Source organism: Saccopteryx leptura, chromosome 6 (assembly GCF_036850995.1).
Source record: "Saccopteryx leptura isolate mSacLep1 chromosome 6, mSacLep1_pri_phased_curated, whole genome shotgun sequence".
NCBI lineage: Eukaryota > Metazoa > Chordata > Mammalia > Chiroptera > Emballonuridae > Saccopteryx > Saccopteryx leptura.
The window spans coordinates 171,518,562-171,536,059 of NC_089508.1; the positions used below are offsets into that span (position 1 = coordinate 171,518,562).

A 17,498-nucleotide genomic window follows, 5' to 3' on the forward strand; every position below is an offset into this window, starting at 1 on the left:
AAAGTTAAAAAAACAAAAAACTACCAATAAACTGGCCTTTGAATTTAAGTTCTCATTTAAATATATACATATCAGAGAGTGGACAGTTCTGGCTGATGATTAAGTCAAGCTGGCACAATAGGATGAGTCTGGCAGGGAATGTGTCGCTGAGCAGAGGGCGGGCCTTTAGACTGGGACTTGAGACACAAGAGGAAGGCAGGTAACCGAAACTCAGGTCCAGGATGGGTGGAGAGCGGCGAGCGAAGGAGGGATGCGATGTTAGGAGGCAGGGGCCGGGGCCTAGAGCATTCTGCTCCTTGAAAGTATAGGGACGATTTATCTATAAATCTCAAGGAAAGCCACTGAGGGTTTTAACAAAGGATCGAATGACATTTTATATATATTTAACATTTTATTTACATTTTTAAAAGAGCCTCTGGCTCTTGGAACCTTTGGGGGAGAATAAGAGCCTCTAATTTTCCAGCTACCCTTTCCCATTCGGGGCCTCCATCTCCCCATGTATAAAGATGGGTGGGAAGGAACCGGGTCCCGAGGAGTCAGTGATAAAGACGATGCCCCTCGCAAACTCAGATTCTTTACAGCTCTAGGCAGAGCGCTTCCGAGTCCTTCTGGACGCCTTTTCCTCGCTACGCTCCCGGGTTTAGGGTGGAGATCCCGTGAACACCCATTTAGCTGATTCACCACCGCGCCAGCGCGGGAGGGACCTCCCTAAGAATTCCGGACGCGTGTCCCTTTCGGCCCAGGACAGCCAATTGCGAGGAGGAGAGCGGCCAAGGGCCGGCACCCCCTCCAGTCCAGCCCAGTCATTGGCTGGCGGCCGCGTCTCTCGCCGCGGTGTCACGTGACTGCCCCGGCCCGGCATTCGCTCAGGGTTAGTTTTCCGCACATCTTCCTCGGGTACCTGGTCCCCGTGTCCTTCTGTCCGTGCCGGGCCCCGCCTCCTCGGGGGCCGGGAGATGGGCGGGGAAGGGGACGACTCGGTAAAAGAGAGGCCGGCCCAGGGCCGGGCTGCCTCTGTCCGCTGGGTCGTGTGCCCTGTGCTCCGCAGGGCGGAGGACGCTGCGCGGGGTCTCATCGCGCGGGGCGGCCCAGACCCGAGAGGTGAGAAGAGGAGAAGGGCCACTTGGAGCGGGTGGAGAGCGATGGCAGCCTCTAGGGCCGCTCTTAGGGTCGTCCTGGCTTGTGTCCCGGGCGTGCTGGGAGGAAGAAGCCCGGACCAACGGTAGCCGGGGGCGTAGCGCCCAGGCCGGGGGAGGGGAAATGGGTCGGGGTCATTCCCTGGGTAGGCAGAGCCCCATTCCCCACCCGATCACCCCGGCCTCGCTCCCCTGGCCGAGGGTTCCCTCCTTCCTCCAGCCCACACCTCTCGCCAAGTGCCCACCCCCCGGCACATTCTTTGGACCGAGTCGGCATCAAACCCAGATATTTGGGAGCAGGACCCACGAGAGTGAGCTGCCACCACTACCCTCTGCCCCCCCCCCCCCCCAGATAGGGCAACTGGACACTAAAGAGGACGTGATTATCTTGGTTTTTAAAACCACACACCTGGTTAAGTACAAATTAGTACCTGCATGTACTTCTTGGAGGTTCATAGATGGGGACTCTGAAAGGACACAGAACAGAGAGGACCAGGGACTTGCCTAGAATCACACAGCAAGTCGTTTGCAGAGCTAGGACTTGTTACTCCCAAAGTCATAAGAACATCAGACTGGGCCCTTTCCTCTGCACAGATTGGGAACCACGTGAGTTAGAAGCACTCAGGACTTAAACTCCTTCCTGGTACCTAGTCTACTTCCGCCGCCCCCTCCCCGTGCCCGCACTTTGTCTCTATGTGAAGTCTGGAACTAATGTGATGTCCAAAACTGGGTTAAACGGAAGTTCTTGTTTTTGAAAATTGAGTCAATAAAGAGGAGAGCCAAGCCTGTTGGAAAGAAATGAGCTCATTTTTTTCCCCTTCGGGACTCTCTAGGCACAGAGACTAGTAGCATTTATTGAGCACATGCTATATGTCAGGCACTGTGCTAGGTAATTGTGTTAGCTTTACAAGAACCCAGCAAGGGAGGTGATGCCATCCCTATTTTACCGGTTAGAAATTAATGCTGAGAAAATGAAGTTTTTCTCCCAGTGCCATATAGCTGTTGAACAGTATAGCTTGGATCTGTCTGGCTTCACATCATACCCAAGATTTTTCCAAGTTTGGCTTTCAGCTCACTGGCTCAGAATCATCTAGGGTGCAGTGTTAGATCTTATCCCTGGACTTGCTTGAGAACCTGCACTTTAATAGATACCTGGTTTAGTATCATTGTACTATAATGTGCTGCCTCCTAGCAGAAGATATAGAAATAACACATTTAGGGCTTTGCAGAGTTCTAGACTAGGTTTACTAAGGATGATTTTTGAGCATTGACATAATTTTTAGTGAGCATAATCCCCCCCCCCCCCAGCAGTTGCTTGCCAAACTGTGTAATTTCTTGACACAAGTTTGTTTATTATATGTGGAAGGTGGAGGGAGAGGGCTAACTCCTTTTTCTTTTACACATAGATGTTAAACTATCATCCACTCGCTCAACAATACTTGCTAAGAACTTATTTGGGGTATCGATACAGATGTGAATAAAACAGAGCAAGTTACTGCCCTTATGGGAAAGAAATGATTAGCAGAAAAGCACATGGATGGTAGGAGACGGTGAATGAGTTAGAGAAAAAAATAAAGCAAAGTAAAGGAGACAGGTGTGCAAGGCAGGGATGAGCTCAGGAAGGAGGCATGGTGGTGGCAGTGGTGCTATTTTCTATAGCGAGTCTAGAAAGTGATTAAGGCAGCATTTGAGAAAAATTCTAGCATTTCAGTTTGACAGCAATTGGTGAATACTATCATTGAAAGCAGTAACAGACTTGGGGAAGTGAAGGTTTTTGTGCAAAAAGGGATATTTGAAAAATATGTTCTAAATAGATATTTCCACTTGAAAATCGATTTTGCTTTGCATACAACTTTTTCTGTATTTGGGTTACTTGTTTAGTAGCTATTTTAGTTCCTATTTTGGAAAGCATCGTGGGGACACTTTCAAAGATGAACCAGAATGGAGCTTATTCTCACGGAGCTTAATTTGTATGGAGGTCATACCTACAATTTAGTTTAAGATAATTTTTAATGTAGCTTTATATTGTTTTGGATTTTTAAGAAAGGTTTGAAAAGGAAATAAGTATAGTTTTGAGGACAATTTTAGGGGCTGAGTAGGATAGGTAGGAAGACTATAGACAGCTTCTGGATTGAGACCGATGGCAGAGTCAGGTATTCTGTAAATACCTGTTTTTGAGAGCTAGCGATGGAAAAGGACCATGGCCTTGAGTTATAGAGAAAAGAGAATGGGGTTAAGTTTGTAGTTATTAGTGTTATTTTGAACCTAGGTTATGTACAGTAGCTAAATTATAAAGTGCCTGAAGTTAGAAAAAACTAATTAGATACATAGTAGGAATAGTAAGTACCATGCTCAAAAAAGAGCTATTCTTAGAGTCCTAAAAGTTGGATTTTATTACTGGCTGAGTCACTTATAAGCTAAATAAATTACTAAATTGAGCAAGTCCTTTCACTTTATAAGCTATGTTTATATTTAAAATGAGCTTCTTATACACAACATATGGTTGGGTCTATTTTTGTTTTTATCCAATCTGAGAGTCCTCTGTCTTAATTAGAATGTCTAGACCATTCACATTTAATGTTATTATATGTTTGGATTAAACTCTACCATCCTGCTAGCTGTTTTCAATTTGTTCCATCTGTTTTTTTTGGTTTCTCTTTTTTCCCCTTTTTCTGCTTTCTCTTAGGTTCATTAAGAATTTTTTATGATACTATTTTATCTACAGAAGTTTAGGTAAAATAACAGTTGAGTTATTATGTGTATCTTTAAAAAATTGAGTGAATACCCTTAGGTTTACAGTATATATATACATCTTGAACTAATCAGAGCCTACTTTCAAATAAGATGATATCACTTCACACTTGGTGTTAGACCTTACAGTTCCCAATTCCCCCTCCCATTCTTTGTACTGTTGTTTTTATACATTTTATTTTATAAGGTATAAACAAAATGCATTCCTATTTTTGCTTTGAAGGTTATCTTTTAGAGCACTTAAAGATTTTTTAAATTAAGAAATGGATTTTATTTTATCTTCATATGTTCTATTTTTGTTGTATATTGTGTAGACCTGAGTTTCTTCTGTTTGGTATATGTTTACCATGCTGGGTTGCTGGCATTCAGTCCTCTTAGTGCTTGTTTGAGAAAGTTTTTATTTCTCCTTAATGATTTAAAAGATATTTCCTCTGGGTATAGGATTCTGGGTTGACATATTTCTGTGATAAAGATATTTTCTGGGTAGTATGATTTCCAGTGAGAAGTTTGTTTATATTCTTATATTTGTTCTTGAGTATGTGATGTATGTTTTTTCCTTTGGTTGTCTTTAGGATTTTATTTTTGTCTTTTGTTTATAACAGCTGGAATATAAAATGTGCAGGTGTGGGATTTAGTTTTATTTATTAATTTTTTTATTTTTTATTTTTTTTATTTATTAATTTTTAAAATTTGACCTTCTTGGTTTTTCTGAGTTTCTTGGATGTATAGTTTGGTGTCTGTCATTAGTTTTGGAAGATTCTTGGCCATTTTGTCTTCAAATAGTTCTTCTGCCCATTCTGTCCTTTCTTTTTAGGAGTCTAATTATGCATATGTTAAATTGTTCAATATGTCCCACAGCTCTTACATGTTCTCTTATATTAATGTTACTGATTTTTTTTTTTTTTTTTGTATTTTTCTGAAGCTGGAAACGGGGAGACAGTCAGACAGACTCCCGCATGCGCCCGACCGGGATCCACCCGGCACGCCCACCAGGGGCGACGCTCTGCCCACCAGGGGGCGATGCTCTGCCCCTCCGGGGCGTAGCTCTGCTGCGACCAGAGCCACTCTAGCACCTGGGGCAGAGGCCAAGGAGCCATCCCCAGCGCCCGGGCCATCTTTGCTCCAATGGAGCCTCGGCTGCGGGAGGAGAAGAGAGAGACAGAGAGGAAGGAGAGCGAGAGGGGTGGAGAAGCAGATGGGCACTTCTCCTGTGTGCCCAGGCCAGGAATCGAACCCGGGACTTCTGCACGCCAGGCTGACGCTCTACCACTGAGCCAACTGGCCAGGGCCTTGTTCCTGATTATTTTTTAAAAGCTGTTTTTATATTTCAGTTCAGACAATTTCTAGGTGATCTAGCTTCCACTTCATTGATTCTTTCTTTGGCTTTGTCAGGTTTACTGATGATTCTGTCAAGGCATTCTTTATCACCGTTTTTGTGTTTTTTCACTTTTAACATTTTAATTAGACCCTTTCTTACAGTTTCCCTCACTGTGGTGCACTTTCTTATATTAATTTTTATAATTTTCCTTCCCAGATGGCGGCCATCTAGGGCAAGATGTGGATTTTATTAGTGTTTCCTTTTATGCATCTTTTGCCTATCTTAGGTTTGGAAAAGCCCTTTGACCCAGATATCACCAAGAGCTATTCCCAAAAATTACAGGACAGAAGAAGTGCCCTCAGGGTAGGTGGCCTGAAAGCAGGAAGTGAGGAGAGAGTTGCAGGTTGGCTGCACTGAGGAATGACGACCTGCTGTGTGTGTCCACCACGCTGATTGACCTGCTCACAGTAAGTTGACATTTAAATCTATTCCTTTTTTTATTATCTACTTTACAAGACCACCAAAGAAACTATATTTTACTCTTGTTTAGTAGGATGACCCTTCATCCTAAACAAAATTAATGTGGGTTACTTTTACATATCTTATGTTCTTAAATGGGTCATGGGTCCTGGACTAGTATATCTTGTTAATAGAAGGTTTATAGAACTTCACAAGGGCCTGTTTTTCTGTCAATTCCAAAACTTGAAACCTCCTGAGTCCTGCATCTACTGTATTTTATCTCTCTCTGGCTATTGTCATAACTTTGTTTATTCATTAATTCTTTCATTCATTTAAACATTTTGCAAGCCTGCTCTCTTGGTATACATGCTGCCGAGCAAGCAAGCTGCTCTTTTAGAGTTACTGTATTACATTCATTGATGATTACAAGGATGAACAAGATGTCCTTTCCTCTGGGAGCTGGAGAGACTCCTACTTAACAAACGCCAGAGTGTGGTTAGTACTGTAATGCAGGCTCAAAATGCTATGGGACATAGAGGGTATAATGATTCATTTGGGCTGTGAGGGTTTGGCCAGTGCTTTGTGTAAGCGATTGCATTTTAATTGAGTTTTAAAAATGATTAGGATCTTGACAAGGAGGAGGTGGATGGCCACGCTAAGTTAAGCAAACAGCTAACACAAAGATACTGGTTTGTGAAATATTTGGTAAACAGCCTGACCAGGCGGTGGCGCAGTGGATAGAGCGTCGGAGTGGGATGCGGAGGACCCAGGTTCGAGACCCCGAGGTTGCCAGCTTGAGCTGGGCTCATCTGGTTTGAGCAAGTTTCACCAGCTTGAGCCCAAGGTCACTGGCTTGAGCAAGGGGTCACTCGCTCTACTGTAGCCACCCAGGTCAAGGCACATATGAGAAATCAATCAATGAACAACGAAGGAACTGCCACGAAGAATTGATGTTTCTCATCTCTCTCCCTTCTTGCCTGTGTGTCCCTGTCCGTCCCTCTCTCTGACTCTCTCTGTCTCTGCCACAAAAAAAAAAAAAAAAAAAAAAAAGAAAAAAAAGAAATATTTGGTAAACAGTCTATTTCTTTGAGAGCCCATTGCTTTTTCCTCCTCTTTTGTCACAATATTTTTGTTGTCATTGCCTTTTTTTCTTTTTGGTTAATTTTACCTTCTTCATTTTCGTGTAGTTTTAGTGGAAGGTCTGTGGCACTAGTTCTGTAGTGTAAGGCCCTCCAACTGGAAGTGCAGGGCAACATTGTACCTCTATTCAGAGTGCATACTAAGAATAGTGAAGTGAAACTTTATTTGCATTAACAGGCCAGGAATTACTCCATACTAAAAGAGAGTAGAATAGACCAAAACTTTCCAGAGCGTGTATCAGACACTTGCCCCATCAGCCTGCCCCATGCTCTTGACATTCAATTGCTACAACAATCTTTTATCAACTTCTCTCTCCTCCTATCTACTGAAGGGGTGTTGTCCAAAGACCTAAATACATTTTTCCCTAGTTTCTTTCTTTTTCTAAAAACATTTATTTTTAAGTTTTTGTTTGCTTTTTCTTCTTTATGTTTATTTTCAACAATCAGGGAGCTATTTTAAGGAGCCTCAGCCGCCCCCCCCCCCAAAAAAAAAAAGATCGTCTTCCTTGTTTCCAGGACTTGCAGGTAGGAGTAAAGGTTTGGGATCAGATCCTATGATGCGGTATCTCTGGGAGTAAAAAGCCTGCAAAGAAGACAGTTGATAGCATATAGAAGGAGGACAAAGGAAACCCTGACAAATTTTCTGGAGAAAAAAAAGCTGTAGGGGGATCAGGCAGAATTAGAGAAGAATCCTCGAATGGGTAGTCCTGTATCCAGTGAATTATTTGCTTTGACTTGGCTGTTTATGGTCTGGTTATTTTATTTATTTATTTTTATACCTGAGGCCACAACAAATGAGGCTCAGCTAAGGAACGTGACTATAAGATATTCTAAAACTGAACTCCTCCTCTCATAAATGACAAGTAAGGCTGTTAAAATGTTGAGCACTGAGAATTACTTAATAAGTTAACTCTGGTGTTTTCTCTGGGTAGGAGGCTAAAGCATCTATCTCCAGGAATGTCTTCGGGAAGTACAGAGCAACATGACCTTTCCCCCAAGGACTCAGGTGACAGAAATGGCCAAGACAGCCCTCCGTCTAGGATCCATGCGGAGCTTGAAAATGGGTCAACTACTGACTGCCAGCAATTTGAGGCCACTAATCAGTGCAGACATTATCCTAAGATCCACATGGAACCTCAAGAGAAATCAACTACTAACTTGAAGCAATTCGTCATCAAGAAACTAAAGAAGAGTTGCCAGTGCAGTTCAACCAAAGCAAAAAATATGATTTTTGGTTTCCTTCCTGTCTTACAATGGCTCCCAAAGTATGATCTGAAGAAAAACATTCTAGGAGATGTGATGTCTGGCTTGATTGTGGGCATCTTGTTGGTGCCCCAGTCCATTGCTTATTCCCTGTTAGCTGGCCAAGAACCAATCTATGGCCTGTACACATCTTTTTTTGCTAGCTTCATTTATTTCCTCTTGGGGACTTCCCGTCACATCTCTGTGGGCATTTTTGGAATACTGTGTCTTATGATTGGTGAGGTAGTTGACCGAGAACTACACAAAGCTGGCTATGACACTGCCCATATTGACCCGTCTTTAAGAATGGTTTCAGATGGGAACAGGTCATTAAGCCAGACACCAGACAGTATATGTAACAGAAGTTGCTATGCAATTAGAGTGGGCAGCACTGTAACCTTTATGGCTGGAGTTTATCAGGTAAGAAACAATGGAATGAGTAGTTGTTTCTGGCAAAAGAAATCGCTATGCCTGAAATCTCAGATCTGTAAGGGGTCTTAGATATCACAATAATTAAAGCTATTAAAAGCTCAGGATATGTGAGGGGTGGAGCCAAAGTTCAAACCCTGATTTGACTCTCTAGAGAAGATGAGGCTGCTTCTCTTTTCTCAACCGTAGGCTGCCTCTTAACCAGTGAATTCTAGTCAGCCAGATTTTAATTATTTGGTTGTAAAAATTTAGGCCAGAAAGGGATCCCAGATCACCTAGTACAACTTCTTGATTTGATATGTCGGGAAACATCGCTTTGCTTGAGATTATGTGGGGTTGGTTGCGTGGTTGGCTATTGGCAGAGTCAGCATTGACAGACAGGCAGGAATGATAACAGAATGGGAGCTGGAAAAGAGGAGTGCAGGAGTTTTCAAACTATGGGTGACCACTCCCTCTTTCCTTTAGAATTGCTAAAGATAGTTGTTCTCTTAGACTATTGCAGAGAGGAACAGTTAAGAACCACTATTTTATATCATCAGCTGGGAGAAAGGATTAGAAATGAAATTCCTCTTAGGTTTCCCATATAGAATCCACTAATTCCCCATTATCATCCTGACCCTGCCTTTTGGCATCCAGGAGTCAGTGCTGGCATTAAATCTCTATTACAAGCGTTTGGAACCAATAAGGGAATGGGAAGAGCAGCTCACTTTATTTGGTGCTTGGCTAAGGAGGAGAGGGAAAAGGGAGTTTACAGAGAGTTGTCTTAAGAGTTTAAGAAGGTTAGAAATAGTCTGACCTGTGATGGTGCAGTGGATAAAGTGTTGACCTGGAATGCCAAGGTCGCCGGTTCTAAACCCTGGGCTTGCCTGGTCAAGGCACATTTGGGAGGTGATGCTTCCTGTTTCTCCCCACTTCTTTCTCTCTCTTCCTCTATCTCTTTCTCTGTCTCTACTCTCTAAAATGAATAAATAAATAAATATTTTTTTAAAAAAAAGAGAAGGTCAGAAATCTCAAGTTCTTGTCTCATCTGGGCTAATGAGTAACAGTATGCTTAGCCCTCTGAGTGTCAGTAAAATGAGCCCTGTCTCTAAAATGAATGGATTTATAGATGATTTTATATATATATATATATATATATATATATATATTTTTTTTTTTTTTTTTTTTTTTTTTAAATTTTCTGAAGCTGGAAACGGGGAGAGACAGTCAGACAGACTCCCGCATGCGCCCGACCGGGATCCACCCGGCACGCCCTCCAGGGGCGAGGCTCTGCCCACCAGGGGGCGATGCTCTGCCCCTCCGGGGCGTCGCTGTGCCGCGACCAGAGCCACTCTAGCTCCTGGGGCAGAGGCCAAGGAGCCATCTCCAGCGCCCGGGCCATCTTTGCTCCAATGGAGCCTTGGCTGCGGGAGGGGAAGAGAGAGACAAAGAGGAAGGAGGGTGGGGGGTGGAGAAGCAAATGGGCGCTTCTCCTATGTGCCCTGGCCGGGAATCGAACCCGGGTCCCCCGCACGCCAGGCCGACGCTCTACCGCTGAGCCAACCGGCCAGGGCCTAGATGATTATATTTTTTTCTATCTCTGACATTCTGTGATGCTCTGATACTTGTGTCTTCATGCAAAAAAACATTAAGATAATACCAGATTTAGAGGCTTTTTTCCATTTATATTTAACATGTATATATTATTCCTTCCAGGTAGCGATGGGCTTCTTTCAAGTGGGCTTTGTTTCTGTCTACCTCTCAGATGCCTTGCTGAGTGGATTTGTCACTGGTGCCTCCTTCACTATTCTTACATCTCAGGCCAAGTACCTCCTGGGGCTCAGCCTTCCTCGGACTCATGGCGTGGGCTCACTCATCACTACATGGATACATATCTTCAGAAACATCCGTAAGACCAATCTCTGTGATCTCATCACCAGCCTTTTGTGCCTTTTGGTTCTTTTGCCAACCAAAGAACTCAATGAGCACTTCAAGTCCAAGCTGAAGGCACCGATTCCTACAGAGCTCATTGTTGTCGTGGCAGCCACATTAGCCTCTCATTTTGGAAGACTGCATGAGAAATACAACACCAGTGTTGCCGGACATATTCCCACGGGGTTTATGCCACCCCAAGCCCCGGACTGGAACTTAATTCCTAGTGTGGCTACGGATGCAGTAGCTATTTCTATCATTGGTTTTGCTATCACTGTATCACTTTCAGAGATGTTTGCCAAGAAGCATGGCTACACAGTCAAAGCTAACCAGGAAATGTATGCCATTGGCTTTTGCAATATCATCCCTTCCTTCTTCCACTGCTTTACAACTAGCGCTGCTCTTGCGAAGACATTGGTTAAAGAATCAACAGGCTGCCAGACTCAGCTTTCTGGTGTGGTAACAGCTCTGGTTCTTTTGTTGGTCTTCCTGGTAATAGCTCCTTTATTCCATTCCCTTCAGAAATGTGTCCTTGGCGTGATCACCATTGTAAATCTCCGGGGAGCGCTCCATAAATTTAAGGATCTGCCCAGGATGTGGAGGGTTAACAGAATAGATACAGTTATCTGGTTTGTTACTATGCTGTCCTCTGCACTGATAAGCACTGAAATTGGCCTGCTTATTGGAGTTTGTTTTTCTATGTTTTGTGTCATCCTCCGTACTCAGAAGCCAAAGAGTTCATTGCTTGGCTTGGTGGGAGAGTCTGAACTTTTTGAATCCATGTCTGCTTACAAAAACCTTCAGACTAAGCCGGGCATCAAGATTTTCCGCTTTGTAGCCCCTCTCTACTACATAAACAAAGAATGTTTTAAATCTACTTTATACAAAAAAACTCTCAACCCAATCTTTGTAAAGGCAGCCCAGAAGAAGGCGGCGAAGAGAAAGATCAAAAAGGAAGCAGTGACTCTCAGTGGAATCCCAGATGAAGTTTCAGTGCAACTTTCCCCTGATCCTTTGGAACTCCATGCCATAGTGATCGACTGCAGTTCAATCCAATTTTTAGATACAGCAGGGATCCATACACTGAAGGAAGTTCGCAGCGATTATGAAGCCATTGGCATCCAAGTTCTGCTGGCTCAGTGCAATCCCTCTGTGAGGGATTCCCTGGCCAGGGGAGAGTATTGCAAAAAGGAAGACGAAAACCTCTTTTATAGCGTATATGAAGCAGTAGCTTTTGCAGAAGAATCTCAAAATCAGAAAGGAGTATGTATTCCCAATGGTCCCAGTCTTTCCAGTGATCAATTGAATAAGTAGATGGAAGGAAGAATAATGTCTAGCCAATAACAACTTGCATACTTGAAATTTTAACCTACTGGCTAGACAGTATTCTTTTTTCGAAGGTGATGGCCTTTGAAGATACACAAATGAAGCCAAGTTTATCATTAAGCAGAATCAAAAAGAAGAAACGATTGTGGTTTCAAGCTTTCCTGCAGATAGGAGATACTCTTGGAATGAAGTATCTATTGAATTGTACTGTGAAGTAGCCCTAAGACTTAACTGACTGTCCTTTTTTAGGCAATAAGCGTTTCGACTCTTCCTTCTCCAGGAGGTAAAGGGGTGAAGCGAGCACTTGCATGAGAAGTGCTGGAGCCAGTGTGGTCTGGCTCTGGAGAGTGAGGAAAGGAGGCAGGGAAGGCGTGTTGTGCCTGCTTTTATACCAGCAAACCAAGAGGCCGCTGGAGCACAAGGCAGTAACTGCACAAGTGTTTTCTTATTGCCGCTGCTCCATACCCAGGCGTGGCTCCCCGACGGCAGCGGGGTCTCTGGCTTTCCCTCCCCTTCGGGCAGGGAACCGTGGGCTCAGGCTCATCGGGAATCTGATGGCTGGGCATGTTTGTGACATCCTTCCAGCCAACTTCACGTTATGCAGAACACTGTAATGTATTTGATGTTTTTAGTCATGCCTTTTTTTTTAGAGTAAGTAGGTAAGCAAGCAAAGAGCTTTTCATAATCAGCAAAAATAATGGGAACCCTCCCTGTCTTTTCTGAGATCTCTATCTGTCCCTGTTTCTGAGTATTTCTCTACCCTTTTCTTAATAGCTCTATTTTGGCTTTCAGTAATTTAGCATATTTTCCATAGAGTCTGTCTTAAACTGCTGTGTCTGATTAGCAATGCCAAGGTTGCCAGATAAAAGTCAGAATTCGGATTGTGCAATTCTATACAGCATTTTAGATGAACTTGAGGCAAACTGTAAGGACATTGCAAATAGGAACGACTGACAGGTTTCCCTTAAGAACTTGTTTACTGAGCAGTGATTTTTTTTTCCTTCCCATGGTATTTTAGCAAGGGTCAATCTGGGATTGACAGTCCTTCTGAAATAGAAGTTACTGTTCGTCTTTCCTCTGCAAGAAATATTTATTGTAACAAATAAAAAAGAATGCACAGAAGCTTCCAAAGGAACGTCAATAATTAATTTGTCGATGTTTTAGTGAAAACAAAGCTAATGCTAACTGCCATGAACCCTATTGATTTATAATAACTATTGATCACAGTGACAGCTTTGAACTCTTTGGGCCACCTAGAGCTGTATGTTAGAGAATTTAGAAGCGTCATTCATACAACCCAATTATTTATCATATCATAAACCCAATTTATGATAGCTGGTCACAGGTTGTGGCTATAGCAAGAGTCCCTTTTGAAAAGCAAGAATGTCTGAATGTCTGACATTGAAAGCTTATAGTTTTGTTTCTCGACCTTGATAAGCAAGAAAAAAACAGGTTTTCCAAAATTAGGACTAGGAGACTAATTTATGTGAGATCAAAACATTTAGCCACATTTAAAACAAAATAATATTTGCAAAAGTGCAAAATCATTTCTTCACCTTCTCCTACATTCTGAACAACTTGAATATCCATGAGAAGCAAACCCTATGTGTAGGACAGCTATTGGAATTAGACCTTTCTACACATACTTCTCTCTCTTGGCGGCTCCATGAACGGCAGGTGTTGCTTCTCTATTGGTAGAGCTGTGCCCATCTGTTTACGTGGAAAATACCCTTCCATTGTTGAAGCAGTTTCCTCATAGAGAAGCTGGACATCTGTCTTTGAGGTGATTGATATCATGGTTAATATAATAATGTCCTGAATTTTAACATCCTTTTAGAATGAGTCTAGAATTTCAAAAATATTAACTGCTGTTTTTACTTGTGGTTTTCTGGGTATTTTTAAGCAAATATTTGCCTATTCTATCCAGTCTTAAGAATAGAAACAGTAAAATCATGGTATCTTGATCAGTCATTTGTTTTTAATCCTTCTGGTCTTCCTCCCCAAAACCAGGAATGAATCCAGACCATTATAAATGTCTAATGCCATGTGACAGAGTAGAGTACATGTTTATGACAACACCATAATTTAGCAAACACCAGCGTGCCCTGCGCACGCGCGCGTACACACACACACACACACAAATTTCAGTCCAAAGAATTTGAAAAACCCTTTAATAGAATTTGACCTAACATTTCTCTTCATATGTGGACAAAAACAATTCTGGAACTTTTATGCAATTAGCAAATCCTTGAATTGTGCCCTGGTTTGTACCTCTCTCATCAAAACAAACAAGAATTCTACTCTGGGTAGCCAGTTGTAAAAACACTTAAGATTTTACTAAAATTTATATCCTACCCTTTCTACCTCAGTTGAGGTCTGCCTATATGTACATGTTTTAAGTTTATTTTGGCTAGTATTTAAAGAAATCAAACCTGAAACCAAAGCGTAATTCACCAGCAGAGCTAACATTTTCATTTGCTTTCTTGCTCAAAACCTTGGACTTTTACTTTATTAGGTAACCTTTTACAAGCTTTATTTATACAAAAATACCTTCCTTATTCTAAACTTGAGTGTCTAGATGAAACATTTTCCTGTTACTTATTGACAAATGTACATAATTCTGAATATCTTAAGACAGTCATTTAATTAAAATGTATTATGTACATGTTTAATGGTTAAAACTCCACAACCTTATTTACATTTAGGTAACCTTATTTGTTTTTAGATTTGTTACAATCAGAGGTGTGCAGTGTGCCCATGCACAGAGACTAAGGGTTAACGTTCAAGAGAGGGATGCAGGGAATAAACCGTGGAAAAGACCGCCTCTGATCAAATAAGGGAGAAAAGAGGGCCTCGTTGAATGGGACCCAGGCCCCCTTTACCCCACACAGGAGATGGAGGACAGAGTTAGGAGCCACACCTTAGTTTGACAGCAAGGTCAAAATTGGGCTCTCTTTCTAGGAGAGGGGCACGGATTCACCAAAGATGAGAGAGCTGAGGCACATGCAGAAGCCAGGGTTGGGACAAATGCCCAGGTTGACCAGCTTGGAAGCACTAGTGACAAACAGTACTATCTGTGCCTCTGATGATAGTAAAATGGACAGGTGTCTAGTTGGCAATTACTTTAAAAAAATTTTAAATTAGGACCAAAAGAAAACAAGATTTGGGTAGTCTGAATTAGCTTTTAAACAATAGTCATCAACAGCCGACATTGATGCCTAATTGTTGCTAAATTTACAGTATGGTGAACGGTGATCTTTAAATGTGTATTGTGTCCTCTTAGTAATTTGTCATTTTAGAACACACTGTCTAGGTGTCAGCTCTGTTCTTAATATAGATCTGAGAAAGGGGCTGCAGTGAATCTTAAAATTGAGTCTGGGAGTTATAATGATAAATTCAAGGTCTGTGAACCTTATTAATGTTTGTAATGAATTGTTTTCCTCCATGTAGTGCTACAGATGCACTATAGGTTCTTTTGGATCAAAGCTGATAATTCCTCAAACACTTTCTAAGAACCTGTTCAGGGATCCAGGGCTGTGTGCCAGGAGCTGGGACTATGATACAAAAGCTAGTGGGCGGGCTGTCTGGTACCTCTCCTGGGTGACACACAGTGGCACTTGCAGGGGCTCTCTGGAGGAGCTAAGCTAAGCCTGGACAGAGGTCTGAGCAGCAGGCAGCAACAGAGGCAAACAGAGGCACAGATGCCCGGGCTATTCGGGGGATGAGCCCACAGTGACATGGCAAAAAACTAATAGATTGGCTTTGCTTAATTTTTTTGTTCTTTAATATTTCTATTTTCTCCCCCTCTATATTTTCTTTATCTGTTCTCCTGATACCTTATTTGAAACTGGGCTTAAAACTGCAAAAGGAGGAAATTAGACCTAGAAAAAACTTTTAGGCTCTGAAGTAATTTGCCTTTTTCTTTTGGCATAATGAATTTAGATAGTCATGAATGGAATCATTAAATGTGAGTGCTGATGACAAGAATGAAAATTCTAATGGAACAGGCCAAAATAATATACCAGCTGGTTTGTTTTCATAGCCTCTATTAAAGTAAAATACTATTGAAATAGTGTCAGGAAAGGTACATTTTAGTTTTTTAAAAAATATGTTAGTAACAAGGAGTAGAGAATTTAGATGTGGACATGGGAGAGATTTATTTTTTATAAGGTAATTTTTATCTTGACCAGGATTATTTAAAAAAAATGTTTTGCACTTTGAATTTTAAAGTAAATATAGTTAGAAATGCTAAATAAGCACTATACTAAATTGTGTGTGTGTGTGGGGGGGTGTATCTCTTTTTTCTCTTAGTGATGTTAAGTAGGAGATACCGAATCATGAGAACTGGAATAAAGGATGCCACATGCTTTTACTGAAGATACCGTGTTTGTAAGTCTACACTGCAACCATGTATAGATAATCTTTCTTGGACTTGAATTATGACTCTGAAAAAGGCCAAATAATCACAATCTTATTACAAAATACCAATAACTAAATTTCTAACTGCAGGTTTTTAGTTGGCAAACAGGCAGGCAGCCTAAGCCAGAAAGGATTTTGAACTGCAGATTTAAAGTCAGTTTAAGGGGTTCTCTTCCCCCACCACATTCCCCATCCCTAAAATGATAAGATAGTACTTGGAGTCAAAGAGCTGTTGCCTTTTTATTCAAATCAATTGGGAAATTACTGTTTTAATTCTGATGCTGCCATGATTCCTTAAAAATTAGTGTGAACAAACCAATCAGTGTAAATTGCACCTTTTTGTCTCCTTTGCAATTTTACATACAAACCAAGACAATATCAGGGTGACACATGAATGAATTCAAATTCTGAGTCTTGTCTATTCACTAAAAAATGTATGAGTCTTGTCTATTCATTAAAAAAATGTATACTGCCTTTTTTTCCCAATTATTAAAGGTCGATGACTTTTAGAAATACATTTTATACCACATATATCTTTTTTAATTAAAGCAAGTGCCTTGATGCTGTTCCACATAAATCATGCTTAATCCTCTCTGGGATGAGGATGCCATTGATGATTGCAGCCTTTGCAGGAGAGGGGGAGTTGGTTAATAGCTCCTTTTCTTCTGGAAAGATATGTTCATGTTTACTACCTAAGATCCTATGTGCTGAGCGCGAGTTGTTATTTCATTTGTTTGCTAATAAACTTTTATGCCAATAAACTATTCTGTGTCTAAATTATTTAAGTGCAAGGGAGGTGCTAATAAATACATTTAGGTCACCAGTGAGCTTTAAAATGCCATCTCTTTACCTTTGGAGAGTGATTCAGTCATTAATTTTTCCCAACTGGAACAAGAGGGTCTGTCCTTACAGAAAGCCACGAAGCATAAAGCCAGTCCTTTCCTTTTTGCTTGTGGTCCTGTGGAGTAGGCTAATCCTTTGAGGACTCAACATTTTCAGTGAAGAGGGAAGCAGGCCTGACCAGGCGGTGGCGCAATGGATAGCTTCGGACTGGGATGCGGAGGACCCAGGCTTGAGACCCCGAGCTGCCAGCTTGAGCACGGGCTCATCTGGTTTGAGCAAAGCTCACCACTTGGACCCAAGGTCGCTGGCTTGAGCAAGGGGTTACTCGGTCCGCTATAGCCCCACGGTCAAGGCACATGAGAAAGCAATCAATGAACAACTAAGGTCTCGCAATGAAAAACTGATGATTGATGCTTCTCATCTCTCTCCGTTCCTGTCTGTCCCTATCTATCCCTCTCTCTGACTCTCTCTGTCTCTATTAAAAAAAAAAAAAAAAAAAAGGAAGGGGGACTAGATTGCAAGAGA

The 17,498-nt window shown here is 41.9% G+C and overlaps 1 protein-coding gene across 2 annotated transcripts; it reads left to right on the forward strand.

Annotated features, from left to right (window-relative positions):
* Nucleotides 1–864: 864 nt before the first annotated feature.
* SLC26A2 (solute carrier family 26 member 2) lies at nucleotides 865–16,891 on the forward strand. Of its 2 annotated transcripts, XM_066344334.1 has the most exons (5): nucleotides 865–1,101; nucleotides 5,492–5,672; nucleotides 7,736–8,465; nucleotides 10,170–11,648; nucleotides 16,023–16,891. In XM_066344334.1, exons 3-5 carry the CDS (start codon nucleotides 7,761–7,763, stop codon nucleotides 16,023–16,025), a joined length of 2,187 nt encoding a protein of 728 aa, XP_066200431.1. In that variant the 5' UTR covers nucleotides 865–1,101; nucleotides 5,492–5,672; nucleotides 7,736–7,760; the 3' UTR covers nucleotides 16,026–16,891. The 2 variants fall into 2 exon arrangements, with proteins under 2 accessions (XP_066200431.1, XP_066200430.1); XM_066344333.1 differs by having other exon boundaries at nucleotides 10,170–16,891.
* The last annotated feature ends 607 nt before the right edge of the window (nucleotides 16,892–17,498 follow it).